The 27,178-nt window shown below is 42.8% G+C and overlaps 2 protein-coding genes across 7 annotated transcripts; both read right to left on the minus strand.

Moving 5' to 3' along the window:
- Positions 1 to 713: 713 nt before the first annotated feature.
- Positions 714 to 14,157, minus strand: cabp1a (calcium binding protein 1a). 3 transcript variants are annotated; one of them, XM_081610496.1, is made up of 8 exons: positions 12,780 to 14,157; positions 7,325 to 7,501; positions 5,334 to 5,364; positions 5,095 to 5,238; positions 4,005 to 4,114; positions 3,818 to 3,892; positions 3,646 to 3,718; positions 714 to 1,851 (listed from the first exon to the last, which is right to left on the minus strand). In XM_081610496.1, exons 1-8 carry the CDS (start codon positions 13,512 to 13,514, stop codon positions 1,826 to 1,828), a joined length of 1,371 nt encoding a protein of 456 aa, XP_081466622.1. In that variant the 5' UTR covers positions 13,515 to 14,157; the 3' UTR covers positions 714 to 1,825. The 3 variants fall into 3 exon arrangements, with proteins under 3 accessions (XP_081466622.1, XP_008415773.1, XP_008415772.1); XM_008417551.3 differs by lacking the exon at positions 12,780 to 14,157 and adding an exon at positions 9,590 to 9,730; XM_008417550.3 differs by lacking the exon at positions 7,325 to 7,501 and having other exon boundaries at positions 12,780 to 14,137.
- Positions 14,158 to 15,688: 1,531 nt separating this feature from the next.
- On the minus strand, positions 15,689 to 23,351 carry asphd2 (aspartate beta-hydroxylase domain containing 2). 4 transcript variants are annotated; one of them, XM_017306854.2, is made up of 5 exons: positions 23,233 to 23,351; positions 22,982 to 23,138; positions 19,248 to 20,450; positions 18,716 to 18,829; positions 15,689 to 18,602 (listed from the first exon to the last, which is right to left on the minus strand). In XM_017306854.2, the coding sequence occupies exons 3-5, from the start codon at positions 20,110 to 20,112 to the stop codon at positions 18,472 to 18,474; spliced, it is 1,110 nt and encodes a 369-aa protein (XP_017162343.1). In that variant the 5' UTR covers positions 20,113 to 20,450; positions 22,982 to 23,138; positions 23,233 to 23,351; the 3' UTR covers positions 15,689 to 18,471. The 4 variants fall into 4 exon arrangements, with proteins under 4 accessions (XP_017162343.1, XP_017162344.1, XP_017162342.1 ...); XM_017306855.2 differs by having other exon boundaries at positions 22,986 to 23,350; XM_017306853.2 differs by having other exon boundaries at positions 22,982 to 23,350.
- Positions 23,352 to 27,178: the final 3,827 nt, after the last annotated feature.

The following is a 27,178-nucleotide window of genomic DNA, read 5'->3' on the forward strand; positions in this document are numbered from 1 at the left end:
GGTGTAACTCTGTGTTTTGAACAGGTTAGAAACACACGACAAAGTGGGTAAAATGAAGAACAAAAAAAAAAAAAAAATGTCCCAGAAACTTTCAGCTGTTTTGAGGAAACAGAGGAAGACATGTACACACAAAAATTATTAAACTTATGTCATAAAAAGTGGAAGCAGATTGAGATTTAAAATCACAACAGTAGTAGTGGAATCTAAAATAACCAAGAAGAATACAATCAAATGATGTAAAAGATAATTAAATAGAAATAAAATCTAAGTAAACAACGACTGAATATTAAGGAAAACTTGACTGAAAGCCAGCCTAAATGGTTTTGAGTCAAACTTTTATAGTCCTTAAAAACGTCATGCGTAAAAATTTGGAGTCTGTCCTTCTATAGCTCTTCATGAGATACCGGAAATCTTTTTTTTTTCTCATGCATCTATAAATTATTCTCACTCAGAATGAATGAGAACTCTCCCTTGAACACAGCGGAGTTATAAAACCAAAACGTTTCATCTGGAGGCCTATGGAATGATATAACTGCAGCGCTGCTGCAAGTAATACGCACATGGATGGTTCCTAGCTTCATCAGTGACACACATGAATAATAGATGCTAAGTTTAGCTTTGTCCTCACTAACTGCAGTGACATCACTCACCAGCATTGTAATATTTTGACATAGTCCACATAATAAAACACACATACCAGTAGTAAAAAGGGATCAAATGTAAACACCTTTTATTTTTCTACGTTTAACTTGTCCAAATATCATGTTTCCTCTTTTTATAAACAAAATTGTGCATACTAAATGTAGTAAATGTTTCTCTTTGGCATGCATAAAAAATTGTTTGACAGCACAGATGTTTGGAACGTTACCACATATCGAGTCATGACGACAGTGACAGATACAACGTGATTGGATCCACTGTACATACAGTTCACATTTGTGTGACCTCATGCTGACCTAAACAGACTTTCCAAAACAGCCATTTCTACTTCACAGGCTTTTGTGAATTCAGACACGAACACAAAAAGACACAGTCTTAACATGTGCTGTATTGCTGCAGATCAACGCTGGTCAGTGTCGGTGAGCACTTTTTAAGCTTTTGAGAAAAGCCGTCCATCTTTTGCTGTCTTTTTCCTTTGTTCTTCTGCTGATCTCAGTGGATAACAAATATGGAGGCATTTCAGAGAGTTGAGTCTCATGAAGATCAGATTTCTTTCTTTGCTGCATGTCAGACAGTGATGCTTTTTCATTGGAACAGGTCTGGCACAGTGAAAAATTACACATGGTCACAAAGTTACATTACAGGTGTGGGTATTGCCACTTTGATTTCTTGGTGAAGCACCATTGCTGCACAAAGGTACCTTCAAGTACATTTCTAATACAACAGACGATGTGCGAATATATAAACATTCAACAGTGCTAATGTTCTGTCTTTCCTACATTCAGTCCCTCATTCTGATGCTGCTGAAAACATCGAAGGTGACATTTTGCAAGACACTTAATTACACCATGTAGAATCTGAGACAGGACACCGACAATCTATCCACACAGGAAGTTGTTGTTAAGTGACAATTAAAGTGCAAAAACATAAATTAGACAATCTTTAGCTATGCTACAGCAAACTCTGCCTCGGTTAAACTTTAAAAGTTTTTCAGGAAGAACACTTATTGATTGAAAGTGGGAGGGGAACCCTCGCTCTGTAACATTCGAAGAGTTTGAATTCCAGTGTCATTTAGATTTCGATGGCTCAGTAGATCTTGGCGTGTCCTTTAGTTGGACGTGGTTTTAGTGTGAAGAAGCTTCACATTCAGGACCGATGTCCGAACTTAGCGAGACATCATTCGTACAAACTCTGAAAGAGAAAAGAACGAGAGAGGAAATAATGACAAAATGCAACAATTAAGCCATGCCCTGTTATATAGCTTTAATACAAGTCCTTGCAAAAGTTTGCATACTTTAAAGAACGTCTAATTTAAAGTTTAACAAACAGAACAGAGATGTTGTGCCCTGGTCAGATGACACCAAACTACAACTTTTTGGCCTGCACACATAAAACGCATAATGCTAACACCCTGAACACACCATTTGCAATGTGAAACCTGGGGGGTGATAACATCATGCAGTAAGGATGATTTTCTTCGGCCATAACAGGAAAGCCACAAAGAGTTAATGGAAAGATGTATGGAGCTAAATTCCTGGAAGAAAGCCTGTTATGGGCATTTTCCATTAGCACCTAGAAGTGCATGTCGACTTGGCTCAACTCTACGGAGTTCGACTGGTTTTCCATTACAATAAACAACTTTAGTCAGAGAGGTTGGGTTGTCCCACAGTCTGAAAAGTACCGTAATGTGATCTGGACGTGACACAAACACAACGTATACAATACAGGGGAGTGATTTACCTGCTAGGCATTGCTGCCTGACGCACCTTCACCAGTGCCTTTGTGGAAATGTGCTCTCCTGAATACCCCTATGGGCATAAATGGGTCATCAGCTAGAGACCACTAGCTGCTAATGTTCTGCTCCTTTAACTCCAGTACATCTCCTGGGGGCAAGGCGATGACACAGATCTTTCCCTGACACCCCTTGTTGGTAACCTAAGTGTTACTTCCCCCCAAACTCCTATCCTTCCTCCTCAGCCACTACCCTTCTCTGCCTCTTCTGCCAGATCTTTAATGGCTTCCGGACGCTCTGTTCCTGACCATTCCAAGTAATGGAGCAGATGAAGACCCAACAAAGCCCTTACCTCCCACTTTGGAGGAGTACATGGTGACTTTCTATCCTTCCTGCAATCTTCTCACAGGTCCCCATACTTAGGATGCTTCCGTTCATTGACAGCCACCATGCTTTCCTCCTACAGGACGGTGAGCTCCACCAACAAGACGGTCCTCTGTGGCTCTGACAGAAGTCACAGACTGTGGTTAGGTCTGGCCAGAGCAGAACAATCTCCCTGGGGAGTCTGAGCTGCCTCCCCAGGTCTACTCCCAAGCCAAAGTCGCAACAATGGAGGGAAGCAATGTTGAAGATTCCGCTCAGTCTGTAGCTTTCTGTCAGATTCAGTCACTGCTGTGACTTTGTACAAATGTCAAGTCAGATTACTGCAAGGGAGTCACTATTATGATGGAAAAACTGACTCCACTCCCTGGCCAATCAGTGGCCAACAGTCTTCTGGTGTCACGTTTTCAGTGCAAGTCTTCATACTTGGAACCCCAGTGAAGTAAGTAGTAAAATATTGGGCTGGTACCACTTAACCGTAACTAGTGGAAAACTCTTACAACGGCGTAGAACCAAGTCAAGCCGCACTAAGAAGGTGCTAGAGAAAAAGGGCCACTTGAGGCCGCAAATGACTTGAGACTCTAGCTGCCCAGAACTCAACCCAACTATAAATCTACAGCAAGAATTGGAAATTGATGCTCCCAAGTGTTTTAACTCCAATCTTACTGAGCTTAGCTGCTTTGCACAGAACAATCTGCTTCAGTAGATGTCCAAAGCTGAGACAAACAAACCCCAAAAGCCTTGCACCTGCAGTTACAAAATCCCAGTACAAGTTTGGAAGTTTAGACTTGTGCCGTGATGAAATGTGAAAAAGTTCCAGCTGCATGAATACTTTTGAAGGCAGTGGAAAGTAGAGAAGAAACTCATTTTACCTTCAAAGTCAACAAGTCCGTCACCGTTTAAGTCCACATCCCTTAGGATATCTTCTACCTCTTTAAGGCCTACCTGAAAAAGAGGAAAATAGGTCAGGAAGAACAACTAGAGCCCCACACACAGGGGCTAAAAAATCAGTTCACCAGCTCGGCTTTCTTTGTGATCACTTACTTGTTGGCCCAATAACTTCCTCATTGCATCTCTTAGCTCAGTGGTGCTTATGGCACCGTCCCCATTCGTGTCAAACTGAGAATAACAAGCAGAGAAGTAACATTAATAACAATCAAAACGACACGACTTAAATGAATGTTAAAAGCTATGAAAGAGCATTAACTAGTAAAATGTCAGACCACCTTACCTCTCTGAATGCGTCTTTTAACTCCTTTATCCCAATCATGTCTGCCGTTTCGGCGAGGAGTTTTGGGCCCATTAGTTCCACAAAATCGTCAAAGTCCACATGACCTCCCACTGGTGTAAGACGGATAAAAACATCCCCAGATACAATTACACACAGTTCAGGGCACAAATTTAGAGACATAAATATGAATGCTGAGTTCATTTTGAGCTTTTGTTGATGCATTTCAACTTTTTTTTCTATTACTTTGACTAGGCCATTCTAAAAACCTTAATTTTGTTTTGTTTTTTCAGTCATTTAGAGGTGGACTTGCTGGGGGGCCTTTTGATCGTTACCCTCAGTTGTTGGTTTGAAAGTCTCACTTTGACTCTGCTAAACATATTTCTTGTCATTGTGGCCAAGTGGCTCAATGTTTACCTACTCTGACCGTAAAACTTTCCTTCTGGAAGGTTATTTACACGTTCAACGTGGGGAGCAACATATTTCTCTTGAGTTTGAGGTCGTAAGTCTTCAGATAAAAAAATCTTTCTTCATGGACGGTCATACTAATAGGATTGGGCTTTGGTACAATGAGTTGTTATCGAACATCCATCCTAACCCATTTTCTTAACAATCTGGGTCAGATGATTTATTGTTGGACACATCTAGGTGTTCCAACAGGACATTGTTTACACAGAAATAGTTTTGGAGTGAAAAAGCAGGCTATAACTTTTAGCCTTGTTAATGGTTCGGACCTCATCCGTACTGGGAACGCAATGACCATAATAAAAGCTGGATTTGTGACATTTAAACAGCCAATCTCAATTCATTTTAGACATTTTGCTAATAGAGCTGGTCCAATAGGCTAGTGGCTGTAAAAATTATGTGATCAAAGCGAAACTTTCCACGGGACATTGGCTCAGATTTTTTTTGATAATTGCCCCCATAGGTTTGCTTGTAGAGGAAAGTTTACAATCAGTTCAACGTTATGCATCCAGTTCCAGACGTTGTTGAAGTTACGGGGGTGTTTATGCTTATGATGACTGCACATTAACCTCTGATGGAATCTGTTGTACATACATTACATACACGAGTGAGACGGTTATGGGCTTACGGTTCATGTTTATCTGTTGACTCAGTTCTATCAGCTCCATTTCTGTCGGCATGTATCCCATGGTCCTCATGCAGTTCCCCAGGTCTTTGCAGCTAATGAAGCCGTCTTTGTCTTTGTCAAACTCCTTGAAAGCGTCTCGCAGCTCTGTTGTGAAGAAAACAGCATACGGCATAGTAATATGCTAACAGCGTGTCTCAAACATGAATGAATAGCTGTCCTTTGGAGAAACATAATCTTACCATCCATTTCTTCTGGCCGCAGCTCTCTGTCCTGTTGAGACGAGACATCTTATTATTGGATGGTAAAAATCAAATGGTCACACATAAATGAAAAACAACACACATAATTTTAGCAGTAAGATAAATTTCCTTTGTCAACACACTCCATGCAAGCATGCATCTGACAATAATGTGACGGAAGTGATGCCAAAATCTGATTTCCGAATCTTCCACAACATTCCCCAGTGTCCCTGCAGACGCTCCAGCTTAAATGGTAAGAAAATATTAACAGCTGAGTGGAACTGAGTCTCACGGGAAAAATAAAACTTTAGAGGAGAGAGTGCTGGACCAGGAACCTCAACGCTGCAGTTCAAAGAAGAATCCAACTATTTCAGTGAGGTTTTTTTTTTGTGTGTCTGTATACAATAAAAGCAACCTTTAAAGGGCAAGAGAGCGCAGCAGACATTTCCCAGAGCGCTGAGGGGTTAACAGCGGGAGAGGAGAGACGTCTAAACACAACACAAAGTGCTGATGTCAGGCCCCAAGTACATACTGACCAGAAACTCTGACACAGAAAACACAGGCACATGGACCCGAAAACAACGTGGCAACCCCACACCATCAGTACTTTCTGTGTCAACCCATCAATACCACCTCATCAGCCTTCACAGGTCAGGGCGACATGTCCTACAGGCTCAGCTAAAAGAGACTTTCACATCTACAAAGTATTTTTACTAGCTCAGCTGACAGATACATAAATATATTTTTTTTCTGTCTGCAAACCTCCATTACGATACAGAAACTTAAAACTGCTTAGGTATCATAACCAGCAACCCCTTCGACAACAGAACTGGACAAATGAGCTGGTCATTACCATAAATTTGGTGTTAAAGTGAATAGCTAACGTAAATTTGATAAGATTTGCCTCAAATGGGCTAAATTTAACAGCAACCCTGCTATAGATGTGTCATAAGTTTTTAAGAAATTTTCGTGGCATTGCATGGAGTCCCCCACATAAGGAGAATTGTGCTGACCGCAATCATTTCCTTTCCTCTTCTTTCTCTGCCTGTTGAAATAATCTCAAAATCTCACTTCTGAAGCAAAGAGTGATATTTTGGGGTCACCAGATCTTCATAGGCATAACCAATGGTTTGGAAGTGAGGTCAGAAAATAAAGCTAGATAGACTAATTTTTTTCAATCCATTGTGGGTAAGTACAAATTTATTACTAGCTGGCTGTTCGATGTTGATCTTAGCCATTGACTCATTTCTGGTTGCCAACTCATACAATTGATTTATTTGTGAAATTCCATTCATAATGGTTCTTTAAACGTCTTACATTTGTGTTGATGAAACCTGCAGAAACCCTGGTTTGGCATAGAAATGGATGCGTAGAAAAGCACCTCATTCCCACTGTTATCTATGGCAGAAGACGTTTGGAGGAGAAGCAGCCAGACTGCATCACAAATTCTCAACTACGATGCTCAATGGTGGAGAAAGATAATATTTAAGCTAAGATTATTTTTCCCACTCATTTTTTTTTACTTATCACAGTGTGTCTTCATGCTAAAGACACATTTATTTATGTAAGGGTTTTTGTACATCATCAGGGGTGCAAACAAATTCATTAAAGACAACAGAAAAATCATCGGGGAGTGAGCAAACTTTGCGCCTGCAGGAGGTGACAAAGTAAAGCATGGTGTTGGAGGGGTGATGCTGTGAGCTTGCTTGCTTGCAGAACCAGAGCTCCTTTCAGACAGAAAGTCTATCTTGTAAGAGATTCTTGTGTTTAAGGCCAGCAGTCAAGTCAGCAGCTACTTTGGCCAAAGCTGCGTCTAGTAAAAGCAACAAATCTTGTTGGGGAAAAGCTGAATTAACTTTTTCATCCATAACTCTACGATATCGCTCACAATAATACTTGTGTGCTACTGTAACTCCTTTCTTTTTAGAGAAATGCAAGTTTCACCAATGTGACGACAGCAGATGCAAGCGTGTTTTGAGAGACTTACGTACAGCCTGCCTGCACTTTGCCATGCCTTTACCCAGGAAGACAGAGGTTTGTCCCAGTATGTTGCTCACGAGAACGCAGTTTTGTGTCACGGAAACAATGGAGTCCTGATACGGCCCGAGATACCCTGATTCTTCACAAGACAGCACAAGCCTGAGCCTCCTCTCAGCGTCCTGGAGCATCTTTCCACAAGTGTGCAGAGACAAAGGAGAGTAGAATTAAGCGAGGAGTCGGGAAGAGCTGTAAAGATGTCTACGGTTCACATCCCTTGAGCATTTTTCACAATGCATTTTATTAAAGAGGCAGTATTATGTGGTACTCAGGCATATAGTGTCATTTTATAGCATAGTCAAGAAACCATGTTACCTTCAGTTGTTTTAAAAATGCTGCATATATTAAATATGACTTTAAAAAAATTTTACTTTCTGATTTAGCACCTTGAAATTGGGCCTCTGTCTCTTTAAAAACGCCCAACCTTTCTGAAACTCTGTCTTCAGGAAGTCATCACATCATCATCGATTAACCTTTTAACAATGCTTTTACCAACGTTGCACTGAGAATTAGCTCCTATAATGAGCTCAGCTGATGCGTAGTTTCACCGGGTGTTTGCTAATTGATCCTGGCTAGTCTGAAGGAGCTGAGTGGGGGAACGTAAGAAGAGGAGTGCTTTGAGAGGGGGAAGCTAGGAATATCAGAAACTGCAGCTCCGAGGAGGAGCTGTGCCTGAAAGGCGGAGCTAGATCCAAACAGGCGTTTTGCACAGCTGAATGGTTGCCACGGGAGACTACAGGATTTCTCAAACATGCATAAGAAAATCAAGGCAACACTCCAGGTGTGTTTTTGATGAGAAAATGACCTTACATGATGTAGAGCTCAAAAAAGTCAATTTAACATAACATTTTACTTTAACATTTTATGTTAGAACAACAAAGAACTGATTTTAAACAATAATAGTAATTAAAAAAAACGTAAAACAGTATGTGATGCATTTTGACTTGGGCATTCTATAAATATCAAGATGACTCCATTTTCAGTTTGTGGCTGTATTCATATATAAGTTCAGAAAGCGTGGCATGCATTTGCAATAAAGCCCTCTTTACTTTGATGCCCCTAAGAAAATCAAGTTCCATCAACATTTTTTAAGAGGTCGCCTACATAGCAAATAAACTTAATCTGAGTAAAACCCCAGCTGCTTTGAGAAGGCATCAGGAGTGTCAGTGAACATTAGGGAACAAACGGCATCAGGAAGACCAAGGAAGACAGCAGACGGAACAGAAATGAAGTTGTGGAAAATTCTACAGCAGAGTAAGAGTATAAAACAATATCTCAAGCTTTGGAGATCTCACAGAGCCCTTCCATACGACACCTGGAAACGGTCGGATGGCATGACTGTGTACCAGAGCATGGCTGTCTGTCTTAGCTGACAGGCCAGACGAGGATGGGATTAGTAAGAAAAACAGTCAGTGGTAACGCCGGAGAGCTGTAGAGATCCACAGCTCAAGAGATATTTTCCAAGGAAGATTTAGCAACATTTTAAGCGTCTCTCCAATCTTTTCATACCTGATTAAATGTTTAATTTTAAATGATTTCTTTCTTCTTTTTCTGTGGCTTTTATTTTAATCATCCCTCCAGTGAGTTGTATGACGGAATATTAGAACCTGGCAATGGGACTTTTTGTTTGATTATGCTGCTGAAGAGAAATGCATGCCACACTTTACAGATTTCCTTTCGTAAAGGCGCTGTAAGGAAGTAACTCTGGGCTGTTGTTACTCTGCCATATGAATATGGAGTGCAGCCTATTTGCTTGTGTTTCAGACATTAGAGTAAAGGCTGAGCTTTACTGTGTGTCAATACAAGTGAAACACTGTCAAATATATGAAGACATAGCAGAAAGCTAACCTAAACACATCCATAAAACAAACATGTTGCCAACTTTCCACTCATTATTCATAACGGTTTACTTGACACTTATACAGACTGGCACCTTACACCTATACACTGTCGCAGGAACAGTAAACATACTCAGAGGGAGAGAAAAGGCGAACCAAACAGCGTCACAAAATATATTGCATAAGGACCCTATGCAGCTATAGGGCATCATTAGAGCTTCATTAGGAAATACTGAATCCAAACCTTAATCAAATTATTCAACAGATGCTAAATTATAGTAATCTGAGCAGTTTACTTGCTGCCTGTTTCTAAATGTGCCACAAAACCCATCAAACAGTCCAAGAAACACGGATGACAGCGAGGACAACCACAAGCCTTACCGCTCTGAGAGGCCACACTAAGCAGTTTCCCATTCCAACCGAGAAAAGAGGCATTAAGTACGACCATGAGGACTTTCTCTGCTTCAGGTTTGCAGGACGGATTTTGGGAGGAATGCAAACTCTGCTTTCAGCAAGACCCATGAAGATCGGAGGGGTGCTAGCCTGTCCCTATGCAGCGCGAGAGACAATAAACACCAAACTACGCTGTACTTTACCGTCCGGAGCAGTGACAGCGACAGCATCAGGGGGAGAGGGAAGGTGAAGCGGAGGAGGGGTGGGCGGGGGGGATAGTACGAGGGAGGGCTGTGGAAGGAAAGATAATAATGCCTATTAAAGGAAAAGGGACCTCAGAAAGACATTTCATTCAGCTGTCACAACATCCAAACTGTTGATTATTCTGTAAACAGTGCTGGCACCTCGGCGCAGGCTTATGGGCTCTGAAAGCACGAGAATAAACAAGAGGAAGAAGGAGAAAATTGCTGCATAAGATTAACAGATGTGCACCTGACGCCTGATGATCGCTGCAAAGTGCAAAGTGTTTACAGTTTAACTGTGAAAATCCAGACAAGGCAAGTTCAAGAGAACATTCTGTTGCGACCTATTTCCAGCTTCCTGTCGTTCCTCCTCACCTGCACTCAGGGTGGGGGACACAATTAATCACTTCCAACCTCTAAATTACACACAAAGGTAAACCGTGTTTAGAATTTCTGCACACGCCTTTTTGTTTTTCCTGCCTCCACCGTCCCCTCCACCACAGCTGCTTTGATGCACGCCATCCTCTGCCCTCTGCAGGTGACAAGGTCACGCTGACCTCCAGTCCAGACGGCACGCGTAGCAGGACAAACAAACAAAGTGGGAGAAATACGGCTGCCGTTGTTTATCGGCGTGGCATTTGTGTCTAAACCGGCCCCCCAAATCCTGTGTGTACTTACGGCGTGACGTTCTTCTTTTTTTTTTTTTTTTTTTAACGCGTGCTGCAAACAATGACGAGCATCTGTTACGCTGTCAAACAGACTCGTCTTGCTCGAACTGCGGCGTGTGAAGCCGTGCGTCGCTGCAGACTCCTCACCGACCAACTGTAGGTTCCTCAGCTAAGACCGCCGTCGGGGTCATGCCAGTGTTTTCCACAGAATGCTCTCAGGCTGACTCATGGGGGAAGCTGCGCAAATGGATTTTCATACTATGAGCATCGGATGGCTTCCCTGGAGGGATGAGCAACAAGTTTGTCTTTATGACTGAGAGCTTTTCATTTCGCCAAATGTACAGGGCCTCGGGTTATTGGGATATAATGCGGCTCTAAGTAGTTTTTAATTGTGAAGTTGAAAGGAAATGATGCAAGAAGATTTTCAAAATCTTTGTAAAAACACCTTAAAAGTGTGGCATCTGTCTGCATTCAGCCCCCTTTTACTCTGGTAGCCCAAGTAAAATCTAGTGCTACTTTCAGTAGTTAGCCTATCAAAAAACCCGGAAAACAAATTTCTCAAACGTCGAGAAAACAAATAAACAAACAAACAAACAAACAAAAACACAATTTGCAGAGATCCACATCTTTTGAAAAGACAGTTCCGTTTTTTTTGTAGAGTTCAGTCATGAGCTCCACAAATCTGTAAGAAGTTAACCGCGCCACAAGCCTCGTAAGCAAACATGGCAAAATATGACCTGGTCAAAAATGATGTTTTACTCCAACATGGAGGATGCTGTGCAGCTAGCAAAAACTTCCCACTGGTGGTGGCTGCATCATGCTGTGGGAATCTTTAACAGGGACAGGGAAGCTGGTCAGAGCTGATCAAAAGACAGATGGAGAGAGTACGGGGCGATACTGGAGAACCAGAAAAACAGAAATTGTTGGGAGCTGTTATGTGGCTGAATCAAAGTCTGGACCTAAATGCAAATGAGAATGATCCTGAATCTATTTTGCAAAGAAACAATCGGAGCCTCTAAATGTGCAAAACTGGTAGAAAACATACCTTTAAAAAATGAGTCGTAGCTGCTGACTCAGGGGGGCTGAATATTAATGTACCACACTTTTTCAGTTTTGTATTTATAGGATTCATTTTTGTTTTCTAGAATTTCAGTAATGTGCACTGCTTGGTGTTGACCTATGATATCAAACACCAAGAAAATACATTGAGGTTTGTGGTTGCAGCATAAAGAAAAATGTGAAAAAGTGTAACTTTTCCAAAGCACTGTACAGAAATCCCTTTGGATAACATCTAATTGCCAAACATGGAGGCAAATGAACCCTGACATCTGCAGAGTGTGCCCAGTAAACAACATATTATCAGTGGTTTAAAGCTTGAGCTGGAGCCCTCTGATGCTTTTTTTTTCTTTTTCTTTTTTTTTTTTGGTGGAACTGGAAAGATGGTTGCTTTCAAAGCAGCCCCAATTTATGCAGAATGACAGCATAGATAAGAGAGCGGGCATATGAAGCCGCACTTCTCCTTCTTATTCTTTGTATAAATACATCTCAGAGCTGAAAATAGATGCTCCATCACCAGCGGGAACATCAGTGATTACCTTCAAACACAAAACAATCACCGCAGCCAGCGTCCCTGACTGAATGGTGTGTAGGAACACAAGTCCACACAAGCAATTTTCACCAGAGACATTAGCACATCAGAGATTTTCCACCTCTGTGGTCCTGGAACGTATTTTTGTCCTACTTCAATCAGAAAGAGCTGCTTGATTGAGGAAATCTGTAGGAGGTAGAACTGTATTTTCCAAATTACATAAGAAATGAATGCTACAAAAAAGGGAGCTCTCTCTCTCTCTCTCTCTCTCTCTCTCGCTCTCTGTCTCTCTCTCTCTCTCTCCAGTCTGCCCAGTAATGACACAGAACACATAGGAGGTGATGGAGGAGGCCAGAGAATATGAACCCAAACAGAATCGTCTCAGAGAAAATGGGGGTGTTTGTTTGTAGAGGATATGCGGTCAGATGCTGCAAACCCCAAACAGTCCCTTCACTGAAACTAAACGTGGATTTTGGGGGCATCGTCACTGTCACTTGTCAGGGAATTTTCCAAAAACACACAGATTCACACACAACGTGAATGTCCAATGAATCAAAGCCAAACGATCAAAACCAAACAAATAATAATAATAATAATAATAATAATAATAATAATAATAATAATAATAATAATAATAATAATAATAATAATAATAATAATAATAATAATAAATACCATACCTGCCCGAACAGTGAATTGAGGACGCTCCTTAAATTGATGTCAGATGCAGAGGAAGCGGTGCTGGACCTCCGGGAGCGGCGGGACGACCTGCTGGACGGCGGGACAGGGGAGCAGGAAGACGGGGACGGACTGCTGACCTGACCGCCGCCGCCGCCGCCGCTGGCCAAGCTGCCCCTCTTCCGGTCCCTCGGTTCACACAGCGGGGCCCTGTCGTCGGTGCTGTCCGAAAGCGAGGGCACCCTGTGGGCGTGCGGGTGACAGGACTGGGGATGCTCCGCGTCATCTGGATGGTCTTCCCGGTGGTGCTTCCTGCGGTGGTGGTGGTGGTGGTGATGGTGGCGGTGGGAGGGTTTGGGGTTAGTCCGGCTCCGCTCGGTCAACCCGCGGTCCGACTCGCAGTTTGGCCCCGGCTGAACGGGAACTTGGCTGTGCGGGACGTGGGGCTTGCACTTGCCCCGAGTGGCCGCGGCGGTACCCCCGTCCTGGCTGCCGACGAGGGAGGGATGACACAGGGGTCTCCGAGCGCTGACGTCGCCCTCGGCCGACCAGAAGGACTCGTCAGTTTTGCCGCTGCTGCCCTGGAGCGCGGCGGGACGGTGGCGGTGCTGGTGCTGATGCTGATGGTGATGCTGACCTCTCCGGATCTCTGATGTCTGATCAGGGAGGTGTGTCGATCTCCTCGATGATTTCAGTAACGAGGTTGTGGAATCAGATTTCGGGAAGGAGGCGCTCATCGCGGCGGATCCGATCTATTCCACCTCCGTGGGTCTTCCATCCACCTCATCGTCTTCTCTCCGTGCTATAATCATGTTTTTTTTCCCTTTTTTTTTTTTTTAGTGTGTGTCAGTGAAGGCTGTCCGCTTTAAGCTTGGGCTACATCTCCCCACCTGCTCGCGCGGTGCGGTAGACCAGCCGGAGCGCGCGCAGGCTGCGAACAGAGGCGGAACAGCGGCTGCGTCGCTGCAGAACGCGTCACCTGTTCATTAAGGTTCTCCGTGGCTCTGACGTGGAGAAGGACGGAGGTGTAGACGCTCAGCCGATCTGAAAAGTTTCAAGTTAAAAAAATCTATATGGAATTGATCTGATTTTTAATGAACAAGGAGGCCAGAACAAGAAGCAAAAAATAAAAAATAAATAAATAAAAAGTAATAATTGTATTCAGAAAGTGTTTCGTGCTGAATTTTCACTACGCGTTATATTTTGTCGGGATTTTGTGTAATATTCAAATACAAAGGAGGGTGTAATTGTGAAGTGTGATGAAATGGATACTATAAGCCCCCCACCCCCCGTACACAACTCACTCACTCAGGCCAAATAAAACGTGTTTAGAGCCGCAATTGTCGCAAGACTAGAAGAGCGACAGCTTATAATTTTAGGTAAACATACTCTCATTTTTAAGAAGCAACATTTCATCTATATTTTTGAAATGTGCAGTTAAAGAAAAGAGAAGATGATCTTTTTGTCTGTGGGATGGAAAATCCTGTTTTAAAAAAGACTGACATAGATTCCATATAATTTCCAACAAACGTATTTAAAAACACATTGCTGGTACTTTTAATGTCATTTTTTTTGGTAGAAATTCAATGTAAATACAACAGGAAAAAAAAACGGGAATAAAACTTGATTAAACATTTGTTTTTGTTTTGTTTTTTTGAAATAATTTTTAGTCAAAGTTACAAGTCACCGCAATATTTCGTTTAGTGGAATTGTGTGTGTGTTGTGTGCAAATATTTCCTTCATATTATGTTGTATAAAATGTTCAGTTTTTGTTTCATCTTACCAAAATGCCTTCTTTTTTTCTTTCTTTCCAAAGAGAACTTCACAGAACCGATGCATTTATGCAGAATAAAACATACAGATGTGGACTGTTCACTGCTTAAGCGACTTCTGAAGGTTATTTATTTCACTGCAATTTCTTTTAGAAGGAATAAGAAATGGAGCAAATACAAAAATGCACGCCATATTAGTTGTTTTTATTTGTTGATGACTTTTTAGCTTAATATCAGGTTATAATGTTATTCCCTCATGAAGAACATACCGATTCTTTCATGCATGTTTGAGAAATCCTGCATAGCAACCATTCAGCTGTGCAAAACGCCTGGCCCAGCTTCTAATCTTCAGAGCTTCCACCTCACAGAGCATCCCTCCCTCTGTCAGCCCCTTCAGACTAGCTAGCAGCAATTAGCAAACACCTGGTGGAACTGCACATCTGCTGAGCTCATCATAGGAGCTAGTCTCAGTGCAACGCTGGTAAAAATGTTGTCAAAGGGTTAATAGAGGAGTGATGTGGTGACTTCCTGGAGGCAGAGTGTTGAAAAGAACAGGACTTTCTTAGAGATAGAGATCCAATTTCAAGGTGTTAAATTACAAAAAGTCAGTTTGAAATTTGACTTTGATACGCAGCTTTTTTATAATAACTGAAAGTAACATCATTTCTTGACTGTGCTATAAAAGGAGAGTATCAATGAAATAACTGAAGGACTTTCCAACAAAGTATTAATTCACTACTATCTTCATTTTTACATTAATCACAGTCTCTTTTTTTAACATAAAAATCTGTCATTTCAACAGAAATCTATCTATCTATCTATCTATCTATCTATCTATCTATCTATCTATCCATCCATCCATCCATCCATCCAGGCCAGGCATTATAAATACATTTTCCCCTTTGTACTCTGTTGATGGGAGCTTTTCAGGGGGATCCAGTCCTCCCCAGAAAACCTTCTCAAGTATTGATTACACATTTACAACGACGCTTTTGTTAGGATTGTACAGGTGGCCCAATTCCCCAAACAGCTCTATTCAGTGAACTGAAAGACGTAACCGAAACTGTAAACTTAAAAAAAAGATTAGATTCAGATCTGCGACGTTTGTGTGAAAGTGAAGACCCCCTGACACAAGCTGGTTAAATAAGATACTCCACCATTTATTAAATGTACAGAAATACTGTTCAAAATCCACACAAGAAAGTGTTAAAGGACAAAATCCTTAATCCAAATGTAAACAAAATGGGCGCCCCATCAGACAGTGTGCACAAAGCCAGTGCTTTGGGGGAGGGTTTTTTTTCCTCTCCCCTTCACCAGTTTTCGCAGCACTGTTGATTTTCAAACCCAATTATGCACAGCTCAACGTAGTAGTCAATGTTGTTTGGTGTCGTTAGATGGCATGTAAATGGCCGCGGCTTTGTAAACATCAGAACTGAACACGGGTCGCTTGAGTTGCAGCGGACGAGTAAAGCCGAGGGGATTCATCTTCACTACCTGCGCACATTTATTCATGGAGGCTTGTCGAGTGAGTACGGCTTGGTGACTTCTTTTATACCGAGCTGCAAAAATTACAGTGATCTAAAGAAAACATCACAGAACAACAGAGTACTTCATAAACATTTCACAGAACGTACCGATCAAATCTATCGAAAACGTTTTTTTTTTTTGTTTTGTTTTGTTTTTCATGGTAGGCTTTTTCAGTCGGAGGATGACTTTAGCAATCACTTTAGCTATAAAATCAAGACAACACAATAGTTAAAGCATCGGGGGAAAGTCATTTCAGCACATGTCGGGGCATTCCGGGTTTTGGGTTTCTTTCCACTTCAAACGTATTTACAGAAATACAAACCTGGTATATCAAATACGACCAAATTAAGAGGAGCTTAGTAAATATTACCAAATAAATAAAATCCTTCATCTGTCCGGTTTCGCTGCGCAGGCCGATTTGCAACTTAAAATGTGCTTATGCAACCGTGTCCAGTGAAAACGGGACTGATTTTCAAAGGGGAGCACAATTACCCACCACACCGGCGGGCCTGGGGGACGGAGACAGCATCCGCAACTGTAAACATTCAAATCATCGCCGACATTGGACCTCAGTTATCAAATCCTATTCCTGATGTAAAAAGAGGGGGGAAAAAGATTGTAGTGTCTCTTTTGTCTGGATGCATGTATAAAAGAAAGAAAAAAAAAGCCAAAGATTCCCTGCTTTAATGTACCCAGCCCTTCATTAAAAATTTAAAGTCATCCCTTCCTGCTTATGCAACAGTTCTGTGCTGCTTAAATGTGGCTCAATGTGCTTTTTAGACAGGTCTTTTTTCTTTTTTTAAGTATAGGTTAATAAAAAACAATGCGTAATTGTGACTTTTTGCCAGTTGTGACGGGTAATACAATCACTGACAATGTGTCAGAAATCCAGTCATTCAGAGAAATGTAAACATTCTAAAGTGCTCGAATCCGGAAAATCTGAATGCAGATCCAACTGGAATTGTAGAGACACATAAAAGAAAAACACCAAATGATATATTTTTTAGCCCTTGTGGGAATGTAGGCAGGATTTCCATGTTGTCAATAGAGTCTTCATTAATAGTTGACCAAATTGGTTGGACCCATTATGTTCTAAGAAATGGCATGAATGGATTTGGTTAATTTAAAACCTTGTATGCGCTCCGCTCCTTATCTATACCTAAACTGTTCAACTCCTTTAGCTAGTGACCAAAACAAACAATCTCCATGTCCAAACACAGAACTGCCTTTTTTTCCTTCTGTAAAATCAGCCCAAAGTTAGAAAAATGCAATGTAGGGATTGATTAGTTAAAACACTAGAATATATGCAGATAAACATTCATCATTTGTCATCTAACAGTAAGAAAGGTCCGGCACGGTCCTGTGGTATGGTGTATAAATAACAGGTTACGTCAGATGTAAGGACTACACGTTTAGGTACTTAGGAAAAATGGCATCATAACCAGGAAGGCTTATGTACAGTAAATATAGTTAAATTATAGTCCAAACAATATGTTGTAAATAAATAAATATTAATAATTTCATGATTGTTGAATAATGGTGGGAATTTCAGTGTGTGGTTCCTTTAGAGTGCTCTAAGTGCATCTTAAGCATCGTTTATGAAAACAGTTTTAAGTTTCCCTCTTTTGTTCTCCTTTCAAGCTTAGAAAATACCCCCGGCTGAACTTCAGTGATCTACTCTGTCTTGGTATATCCTATTCACTTTGTGTTAAGCCTAAAAAAACCCAAACTGGCTGACCCTTACAAAAACAGAAATCTCAGATGCCATAAGCTGTCTCGGAGTTACCGTCAAAATGGGCTGTTTGACATAATTTTATCATTTCAAAATGTTTCCTTTGAGACACGTGTACCTTCTCGTTATCGGGCTTACTCTGCAGACACCTCTGTGGAAGTGCTTCAGTATTTCAAAGACAAATATCCCTTGAATTCAAATTTCATTTACAATTACATCCACTTTTCAATCCGTTCATACAGATCGAAAAGTGACCAATCTGTGTAAACAGGATAACACGTAACTTAAAGGAAACACGAAGCTTTGAAATAAACACCAATGATTCATCGGCGTATAGGACAACTTTAGGTACAACAAGACCTCGTTACCTAAATTATAAAATGTTTAAAACTGACAAGGTTTGGGTGAAGTGCTCTACACATAGATAATACAATAAGACTATGACGCTTTATGGCTCCACAGGTGAAAAGGCAGTTGATAAGAGAGGCCCAATGTCTGGTTATCTGCAGAGTAGAGTTATGAGTAATACTGTGAGAGCCGTAGAATATGTACACAGTGAACGTGAAAAGCTGATCTGGAGGCAGAGAAAGAGCCGCTCTCCAATCACACAGACGCTAAACTCCAACGGTCTTTCGCTCAAAAATAAAGGATTCTCACTCGCAACTATTTCCCTTCCCTGTCCTCTAAGCGGCCCGGGGTGAAAATGTAATCCAAAGCTTGTCTCTCAGCAGCAGCCACATTGGGATGCCACAGGTCCACCATGAACACCACCCTGGGGCCGTCCTCTGGGTTGCCTACGCAAACAACAACATTTCAAAAAAGAAAGAGAAAAAAAAAAAAATCAATGACTTTCTTTTTTGGGGGAAGATTTTCTATGTTTCTTACGTTGGACTGTGTCAGTTCTTACCATCATGGAAAGCCCTGTGGAGGAAAGAGTCGTCAAAAAGTAGACAGCTGCCCTCAGACCAGCACTGTGGCTCTCCACCAACCACCAGCTCACAGGACGGAGGCACTCTGAGACCTGGCAGAGAAGAAAAATATAACAGCTTTAGCCATGTGTCGGGTGTAAATTTAGAAAAATGCTTTTCATTGCCATCCAACTTCCATCCATTGTGTCTGTATCCTTACAGGGTGCTGTTTCCTTCAAGAGAATAAACATGTGCACCTATAGTCATTTCAGAGAGCACAGATGAAAATAAAACCAGAGCTCAGCTGCAGACAGAGAACAATAATGACGTTAGGCACATTTCACCCATCCACCCCCATTACTCAAGAGAACAGAGTCTAAAGAAGTAAAGCACACTTTAAGGATACAGACGCTAAGGATTGAAGTTAGATTTACAATGCTGACCCTTTTCTCTTTTCATATATGCTTATAAGTGCCGCACTGAGGTTAACACAGCGAGACTCTTCTGTTTCAGTTCACTTAACCCTCTTACCCAGGTGGCAGCGCAGCCTGACATTTGTTGGACCGTAATGTTCCGTAATGAGAGCTCCGGGCGTCAGCACGGAGAAGCAGGCATTTCCGAAGACATTGTTGGCGATGAAGGTGCGCAGCTGGCCCAGCACCCGCCACGCGCGTGGACATCTCCTGACGTTAAGGACCAAAGGGGTGCCTTGGTTCACCAGGTAGTAAGTCCACCACTGACCGCGAGGGGTGCTGTTAGCCTTCCAGCCAGGTGGGAGGGAAGAGCCGCTGCGGGCCGGGGGCTGGTGGTAGATGCTCTCAAACTCGGCCAGAAGGGCGGGGAAGCTCTGCTCCAGCAGCTCCACGTCGTGTCTCTGCACTTCTCTGGAGAAGAATGGCGCTGAGGGCAGGTCGGGGAGGAAGAAGACCTCCGGCCGCTGGATAGTTGGCCGGCTGTTGAGGTAGCGGCCTTGGTCGCGGACTCCTTTGTGCACGCGGCCCATGCCGGACCAGGTGTAGCGCTTGGCGTATTCCTGAAGGCTGTGGTAGAGCCTCTGGTTCAGGCTCTCGCCGGCGCTGGTGCATCGGAAGCACTCGGACGACTGGCAGAAGGCGAAGCCGTTCTGCTCTTCCAGGAGTGACCCGTGCTTCCCTTTGCCCCTGCCCCGACAGTCTGAGCTCATGAAACCCCCGACGACCCCTCCGATCCGGCTGGTCCCGCTCAGGTACCTCCCTCGCAAGGGGCTGGTGCCGTGCTCGCGGCCCACTCTGTAGCAGTACCACATGAACAGCAGCAGCACACACATGGCTATGGCGAACGCACAGATCTCGCATTCCCTCACAGACTGCATCCCGCCGGCCACCATCTCCCTCACGCTCTCCAGCGACCACTCCATCTCAGCTCGCCTCTGGGCTGCTGAACCCAACAGAAGTACAAAGTGCTGATGAAGGACCAGTTAATGTGTCTTTTCTTGATTGTGACTGAAGGGGGCCTTAAACCACACGCTTGCTGTTATGGAGTCTAGTGTCAAGCGGCTCTTCTGGCCGCCTCCGATGTAAACAGTCTGCTGATTGGATGTGACACTCTCGCTCTTCAGGTCTAGCATTTCAGCGCTTTGTGGTGAGGGTAGGTTTCTGCTTGCATGGCGTCGGGCCGTGAAGTGTTTGCGCTGCTCCCTCGCGCCTCTCTCTCCGACAAATGCAGACAGACACCTTGCCTAGGATTGTCTCTTCTCTGCAAGACAAAGACAGAAGGAAAGGAAGGGAGACAAAAGAGAACAGGATGTAATATTTCAGAGCGTTGGAGTGTGCTGAGCGGACAGGGATTGGTTGTCGGTGTGAAGGTATATGGATTTTGTTTGAGTTAGGGGTTCAAACCCGAAGGTTTTACTCTGTCCTACAGTTTATGAGAGGTTAGAGAAGATAGAGTTTTCTTTTGATGTACAAAACACAGAGTAGAGTAACGTTGCCCCTCCCGCACCTGCTGCTGCACACTGCAAATGATCTGAGAAGGCGTCTGCATTAGAAGTATTTCCTGGTATTAAAAACAAGACACACCACAGTGGAGAAACGGCTGACAAGCTGCAAGCTGCATGTTTGTTAAAACTGCAGTATGAAACTTTTATTAAAAAAATATGTTTTTCACTGTCACCATGTCTTGACGGTATGTTAGGAGACAGATAAACTGTGAAAAAATCAGTTTCCTCCATCTCCCTCCTGAGCTACTGCTGTCATCAGAAAGAATGCACCTCCTAACCAAAAACAACCAATCAGAGTCAGGAGGAAGGTCTTAGCGCTGTCACTCAACTCATGTACTCGCTCCTAAATGTGCTAATGACAGAGAAAACATTTACCATAACAGGAAAACATTTCATCCAGTGTTATTGGCAGATATGCTAACTAGCCTTAACATTCACAACAGGATCTGCTGACAGGGAAAAGCTGTAGAGGTAGCAGAGTGCAAGGGGGGGAGGTGAAAGGGGATGAGCAGCACCACACAAGATTGTGATTGGCAGCTGTAAAACCTGCCTCTGGGCTCTGATTGTTTTTTTCTAGTTATCACTGGGAGAAGATAGAGGAGCTTCATTTGTTTCACAGGTGGTGATGGACGATTCAAGAGATTGGAATCTGCTGACCACACTTGATTGGCTCTGACTGGTAATCGGCATATTAAATACTCAAAAAAATTATTATTTATTTTTTTTTGCCTTTTCATTACATGCATCGCCCTCCATTTTCAGTCAATCTTGCATGACTTTTGTTTTAGTTTAGTAACGATACGGATTAGGGTCAAGTGCTCTGATGCACAAGTGGATTTAATCTTTGAATTTATTAACTATTAGTTTGATTCAAAACTACTAACTCTGTCAAAGTAACTAAAACATATATATTTTTTGATTTTACAGTCCCTAGAGAAAAATTTTGAATAATCACAATCAGCAGGCAAGGCCTCAAAGATAACGGGAAATCAATATCGGCCAAGAAATGTCTGATAGTTGCATCTCTTAACTGATGTTTGTTTTTTTTATTTTTTGTCTAGATACTCTGAAAATGTGGTATTCATTTAACCTATAGGTTATCACATCATGAACATCTTACACTGACCCAGGCCCACAGCTAATCTCTCCTGAGACTAACAGGAGAAACCCATTATGCGTTGCTATGGTTTTGGCATAAGTACGCCATATGTAAGACATGTCTCTTTATACTAGCAAATTGCCATCTTGATTGACTGCATGTAATAAACACCTGCTGGACTTGAACATGACTGCGCACGCACACACACACACACAACATGAATGCACACACACACACACACACACACACACGCACGCACGCACGCACGCACGCACACACACACACACACACACACACACACACACACACACACACACGAGGAGTGAGCAGAAACGGGAATCCAGCCCTCCACACACACTCTCTCTGTACTGCACTTTATAAAGTCATGAGTCATGGGTACATTGCTGCATTTAAAACAAATCTCTCCCTTTCCTGAGATTGAGCACCACACACATACACACAAAACACACAATTATGTAAACATAAACATAGTTGAAACCCACCCACAGTTATAATTGGCATTCATAGGTTGCTCAGCAGGAGCTGAATGCCTCCTGGGGGAAGAGGAGGGTAGGAGTGTGTGTGTGTTAGGGGTGGGAGAGTCTTAGTATCAAAAGAAGGCTGCATTACATGAGTGTGATTATATAATGCTAATGGACCAGCAGCAGCAGCAGCAGCAGCAACCACAAGGCGAGGCGTGCAATGCGTCAGCTGTGATCACTCCACGGTGTGCTCTCACCAAAAATGGTCCGGTTCGGTTCTCTTGCTCCAGCAGATCCTCCCCTCCATCCTGCCTGACAGCATCAAGACGCCCCCACACCCCACACACACACCTCACCAGCAGATCCTGTTGTGATCCAAGGCAAGCGCGCGCGCGCGCACACACACACACACACACACACACACACACACACACACACACACACACACACACACACACACACACACACACACACACGCTCTTATTACCCCTTTTGTTTCCAAGCCATCAGAGTGGAAGAGTTGCAGCTATCAGCTGCCATTCAAACTAACGAGCAAAAGATACAACACGGGAGCGACCATTGGTAAACAAGCCGATCGCCACAACAGAGCCCCATGCTTTCCCGTGTCTGATGCTGCTGGCGCTGCTGCGTGGATGTCGTGGTGGTGCGCTGACTTTTTTTTTTTTTTGTGTGTGTGGATCCATACCTACTCAGCATGCGTGGCCGAGGCCGCCCAGCGGAGAGCGGAGGCGCACAGGTGTTTCTCCAGGCGACGCTGCGCACCACTGCAGTGCACACGGCAGACCGGGATCGCTCAGCAACATCACAGGAAACCGCTCCAAATCACACAAAGACGGACGGAGCTAGCCACCGTTGCATGGAGGGAGGGGAAAAAATGGAGAAGAAAAATAATAATAGTAATAATAATGATAATGTGTGTATCGGAAGCGGTCCTACCGACGGGCGGAATCCCTGTCCGAGGCGAACAGAGGATATCGGAAATGCCTTCAGAAAATATTGATGTAAATACTGACGTTTCTCTGGGGAAGACACCCAGAGTCAATCATGTTGGTGGAGTATCACCATCGGTTCCGCTAGTTCCTTTCAAAATAAAGCCCTGCAAAAAAAAAAAATTCATACCCCATTCAGTTTTTCACGTTTACAAACACACGTTTCAGGTTGTTTAATTATAATTTTATTTGACAGAGCAACACATAGCGGCACATAGCGTAAGAGGGAGAGTGTTGGAATAAAAGTATATAATTTATCTCATCTTTATAAGTGTGTGTGTATTTAGAACTTCTTGTGTAGACTATGCTGTTTTACAGAAACTGACTGCGCGTGACTTAAGGAAATAACTGACAGCAACAAACTGCTCGTGACTGGAGGAGACAACTGTCAGCATTGATCGCACCCTCAAGTGAATCTGCAACAGCGCTGAAAAGGAGAAATGCAGAGGGGGTCGTTTCCCCTCTGACCCCTCAGACCGTTTCCTATAGAATATTGTGTTAGGAGTTGATTGTGCGGTATGAAGCAAGCTTGAATAGGTTTCAGTTGGTGTGTTTCCCCCACCCCCTTTTAGTAACTGAACCTCATGTAACTAGGGTGTTCCCAAACTAAATAAAAAGCCTGGAGATCGGAGACTGCTTCAGAGTTGGTTTGGAGGATTGTAACTGAGCAGTCTCCGAGCAACTCTCCTTGCAAGTATACAACTCATATTTGTCTGTGTCTCTTTATTGGAGATTGGTGAACAAATGTAAGGTATTAGACCCAACAGAGAGTTTTACTAGTAAGTGTAATTTAATCTCAGTAAAATAGATGTTTTATGATAACAGATGTCAGGGAATACAGGCAAAGAAACAGCTTCATGAAGACAAACGAACATAGCCAATAGGTCAGAAACCAATGTGGAGAAATTTGCAGCACAATTATAAAACCAGATAGATGGTGCAAATTATCTCACTTTTTTGGCAGCAGTGGGCCCTAATGACCAGAGTTGGGCACAAACTGATGTAGGAGACACAGTTAAAACACAACGTCAACTGGATGCAAAATGCCATGTGGCGGGAAACGGACTCAGCACACCACCCCGAAAACACCGTCCCTATTGTGAAACATGGTGGTGGCACCATAATGCTGTGAGGAGGTTTTTCGTTTCATAGGGAAGCAGCTAGGATGTTAAGACGGATGGAGCTAATTTAATTTTTTATTTTTTATATATATACTGCACTGGTGAGTATCTTGGCAAGCTCTAAAACCTTGGCAAGAACAAAACTGGATAGATGCTGCAAAAAAACTTTTAGACTGGTGCAGAGATTCACCTGCCTGCAGAAAACCAGAGGCTACAGCGGAAAGGTTTAGATCAATTTTATTCATGAGTCAGATTGGCTCAGTCAAAGTCTAGACCTAAATCCAAATTACAATCTCTGGCAAGATTTGAGATTTCACACATGCTTTCTACCCAATCTGATTGAACTGGAGCAAATCTGTCAACAAGAATGAACAAAAATATTTGTGTCAAGATGTGAAAGCTGGAACAGACTTGCGCTGTAATTGGAGCAAAAGGTTTCCACGCATTGAGATGCACGCCACACCTTACAAGATTTTTTATTTTTTATTCTTTTGCAAGTAAATTGATTCCACTTCTATTTTCTATTGAGACATTTCCCAGCAAAAGCTATTGATCTGGATCTGACACGAGGAGGCGACAGATGTAAAAAAAAAAACAACCAAAATGTGCAGAACCCTTCATGCTTGATTTAGGATTGATTCAACCACTTGTTCTGCTGCTTACAGATACGTCACGTAGAGCTGTTTTGATGATAATTTATTTTCAATCGATCAAAGAGTCGTGTGATAATATCCAGCATGTTGATCCCAAATCTGCCTCACATGGTTTTACTTTGAAAGTAAACTTTGCCCACTTCCGATTATGCACTAGTTATGTCTTCCGCATATCGCCTTTCTATTTGTACTGCAGACAGCATTTCCCAGGATGCTTCGCGTCATCCCTGGTTTTCATCACAGTCGTTTGGGTGGGAGGGAGATGGTTCGTTGCAAAGCTGGACGTTTGAAGAACCCCGGCTGGTCTAAAGGTCCGTGGCTTTACGTGGAGGAGGGCAGAGAGAGCTAAAGGCTTTCCTACACTCAAATAACTTGTTGAATATAAAACTATGAAAAGAGTTTCCACGCAATTTCTTTTTTCAGTACTAAACTCTTAATTTGCTTACAGACTGGACAACATTTTATTACAGTGAATTATTAAGGTTTTTCCTTTAACATCCTATTCTGAATTTTACAAGGAGCCAATGAGAAGTAGCTGGAAGTCTAGAAATGTTATGTTATAACCACAAATGTTTGAATTTCAGTGGTAGTAGCAGTATTGTTTTGGTTGGAGTGTTTTTTACTTTGCTCGTCCTGTTCCTCTTGTGTTCCTCTGATGTTCTAGAAAGTCCCGTCTGTCTTCCCTCCTTGTTATTCGGCAACAACTATTCCATTCTAATTTCTGCTGTCGTATATTCAGCCTTGTTTGCCTCATTAAAAACCTGTTGAGATCTTAGTTATTTGTAGCTGGAGATTCTTCAGCCTCCTCCCCCCCAGGCAGTAGTTGTGTTAGTGCCTCCAACAAACGCAAGTTTTCCAATTAAATCCCTAACCTATTTTAGGATATTTTTGTCGACTGATTGAAACTAGATCTCGGATGACTTAACACTTAAAACAGGGTTTCATGTTTGACTGGAATACTTTGTCTGGTTTTCAACCCAAAAGTTAAATATGTGGAAAAAGTGGGTTAAGAAGAATAACTTACCATAGCTTAGGCCAGTGGTTCCCAAACTTTTTCTCCTGCCCCCCCCCCCAAATGGTTTCCAAACATTTTCTGCCCCCCCTATGGATTACAAATAGCTGTCTGGTTGAACGACGTTTGTGAGGGGGAGGGGGAGGAATCTTAGAGATTCCCTGTCTCTAACAATGAGCAGGGTGGGGGGAAATCGACTTTTTTGGGGGCAAAATGAATGTACGTAGCTGGACATAGACAACAACATCAGTAGCCTACAGGCTACTTGTTAAGCTTAAGGTGCTGTATTGATATTAGCTAGTCATCTTTTAGCTAACATTACCTGCATCCAACAGCTTTACTCAACTCAGTCGGTTAGTTTGGGGAAAAACTGTGAAAAGTTCTTTGCGTTTTGCTGGTTTGCTGCCATGATTCTAACACACCTGCGTAGCTCTGCCCAGCAGCAGCAGGTCTCCTTCACTGCCGCACAGGTGTAAACCCAGCGCGAGCGTCGTAGCGCTCATGTTGCGTTTAAAAAAAACAAAAAGGAAAAACAAGTTACCACATGTTAACAACGGATTAAACAGTTTTAACTGCTGATAAAAGTGACAGAGGACACAGATATGGGAAGTGTGGAAGCACCTATTCTATCAAATTGACATAGGAATAAAAGAGAGTTGGCCATTCTAAGGTAAAAACCGAACGCATACAGCAGGGGTGTCCAAAGTTGGTCCTCGAGGGCAGGCATCCTGCATGTTTTAGTTCTCTCCATGGTGATAGTATGTCAATGTTCTTCCTAGGCCTCTAATGAGCCATCATTTGAACCAGGTGTGTTAAACCAGGGAGAGAACTAAAGCATGCAGGATGCCGGCCCTCAGGACCGACTTTGGGCACCCCTGGCATACAGCATTCATGTTTTTTTTTTTTTTTCATCCATCCAGACGGCTTCCCGCCCCCCTCCCCTCCGCAATGTTACGGCACCCCCCCTAGCGGGCGCGCCCCACAGTTTGGGAACCCCTGGCTTAACTTTTCCCAGAAGTTAGAACAGTTTTCTTTTATGGTCAAACTTTAATTTAACCATAAAATCAACATTGACAATGCCCAGCCTACCGACGTTTTGCTATATTA

Source organism: Poecilia reticulata, chromosome 9, assembly GCF_904066995.2.
Source record: "Poecilia reticulata chromosome 9, P_reticulata-male-v2, whole genome shotgun sequence".
NCBI classification, from domain to species: domain Eukaryota; kingdom Metazoa; phylum Chordata; class Actinopteri; order Cyprinodontiformes; family Poeciliidae; genus Poecilia; species Poecilia reticulata.

Bases quoted from the DNA above. Each gene is read 5' to 3' on its own strand.
- cabp1a (XM_081610496.1), bottom strand. From the start codon at position 13,514: ATGAGCGCCTCCTTCCCGAAATCTGATTCCACAACCTCGTTACTGAAA. The intron at 7,502-12,779 runs GTATGGTATTTA...ACTTGTGGAAAG, and splicing joins TCAATTCACTGTTCGGGCAG to ATGCTCCAGGACGCTGAGAG. The intron at 1,852-3,645 runs GTAAAATGAGTT...TTTCTCTTTCAG, and splicing joins CGGACTTGTTGACTTTGAAG to AGTTTGTACGAATGATGTCT.
- asphd2 (XM_017306854.2), bottom strand. From the start codon at position 20,112: ATGGAGTGGTCGCTGGAGAGCGTGAGGGAGATGGTGGCCGGCGGGATG. The intron at 18,830-19,247 runs GTAAGAGGGTTA...CTTCTCTGCCAG, and splicing joins CAGGCTGCGCTGCCACCTGG to GTCTCAGAGTGCCTCCGTCC. The intron at 18,603-18,715 runs GTAAGAACTGAC...TTGTTTGCGTAG, and splicing joins CCACAGGGCTTTCCATGATG to GCAACCCAGAGGACGGCCCC.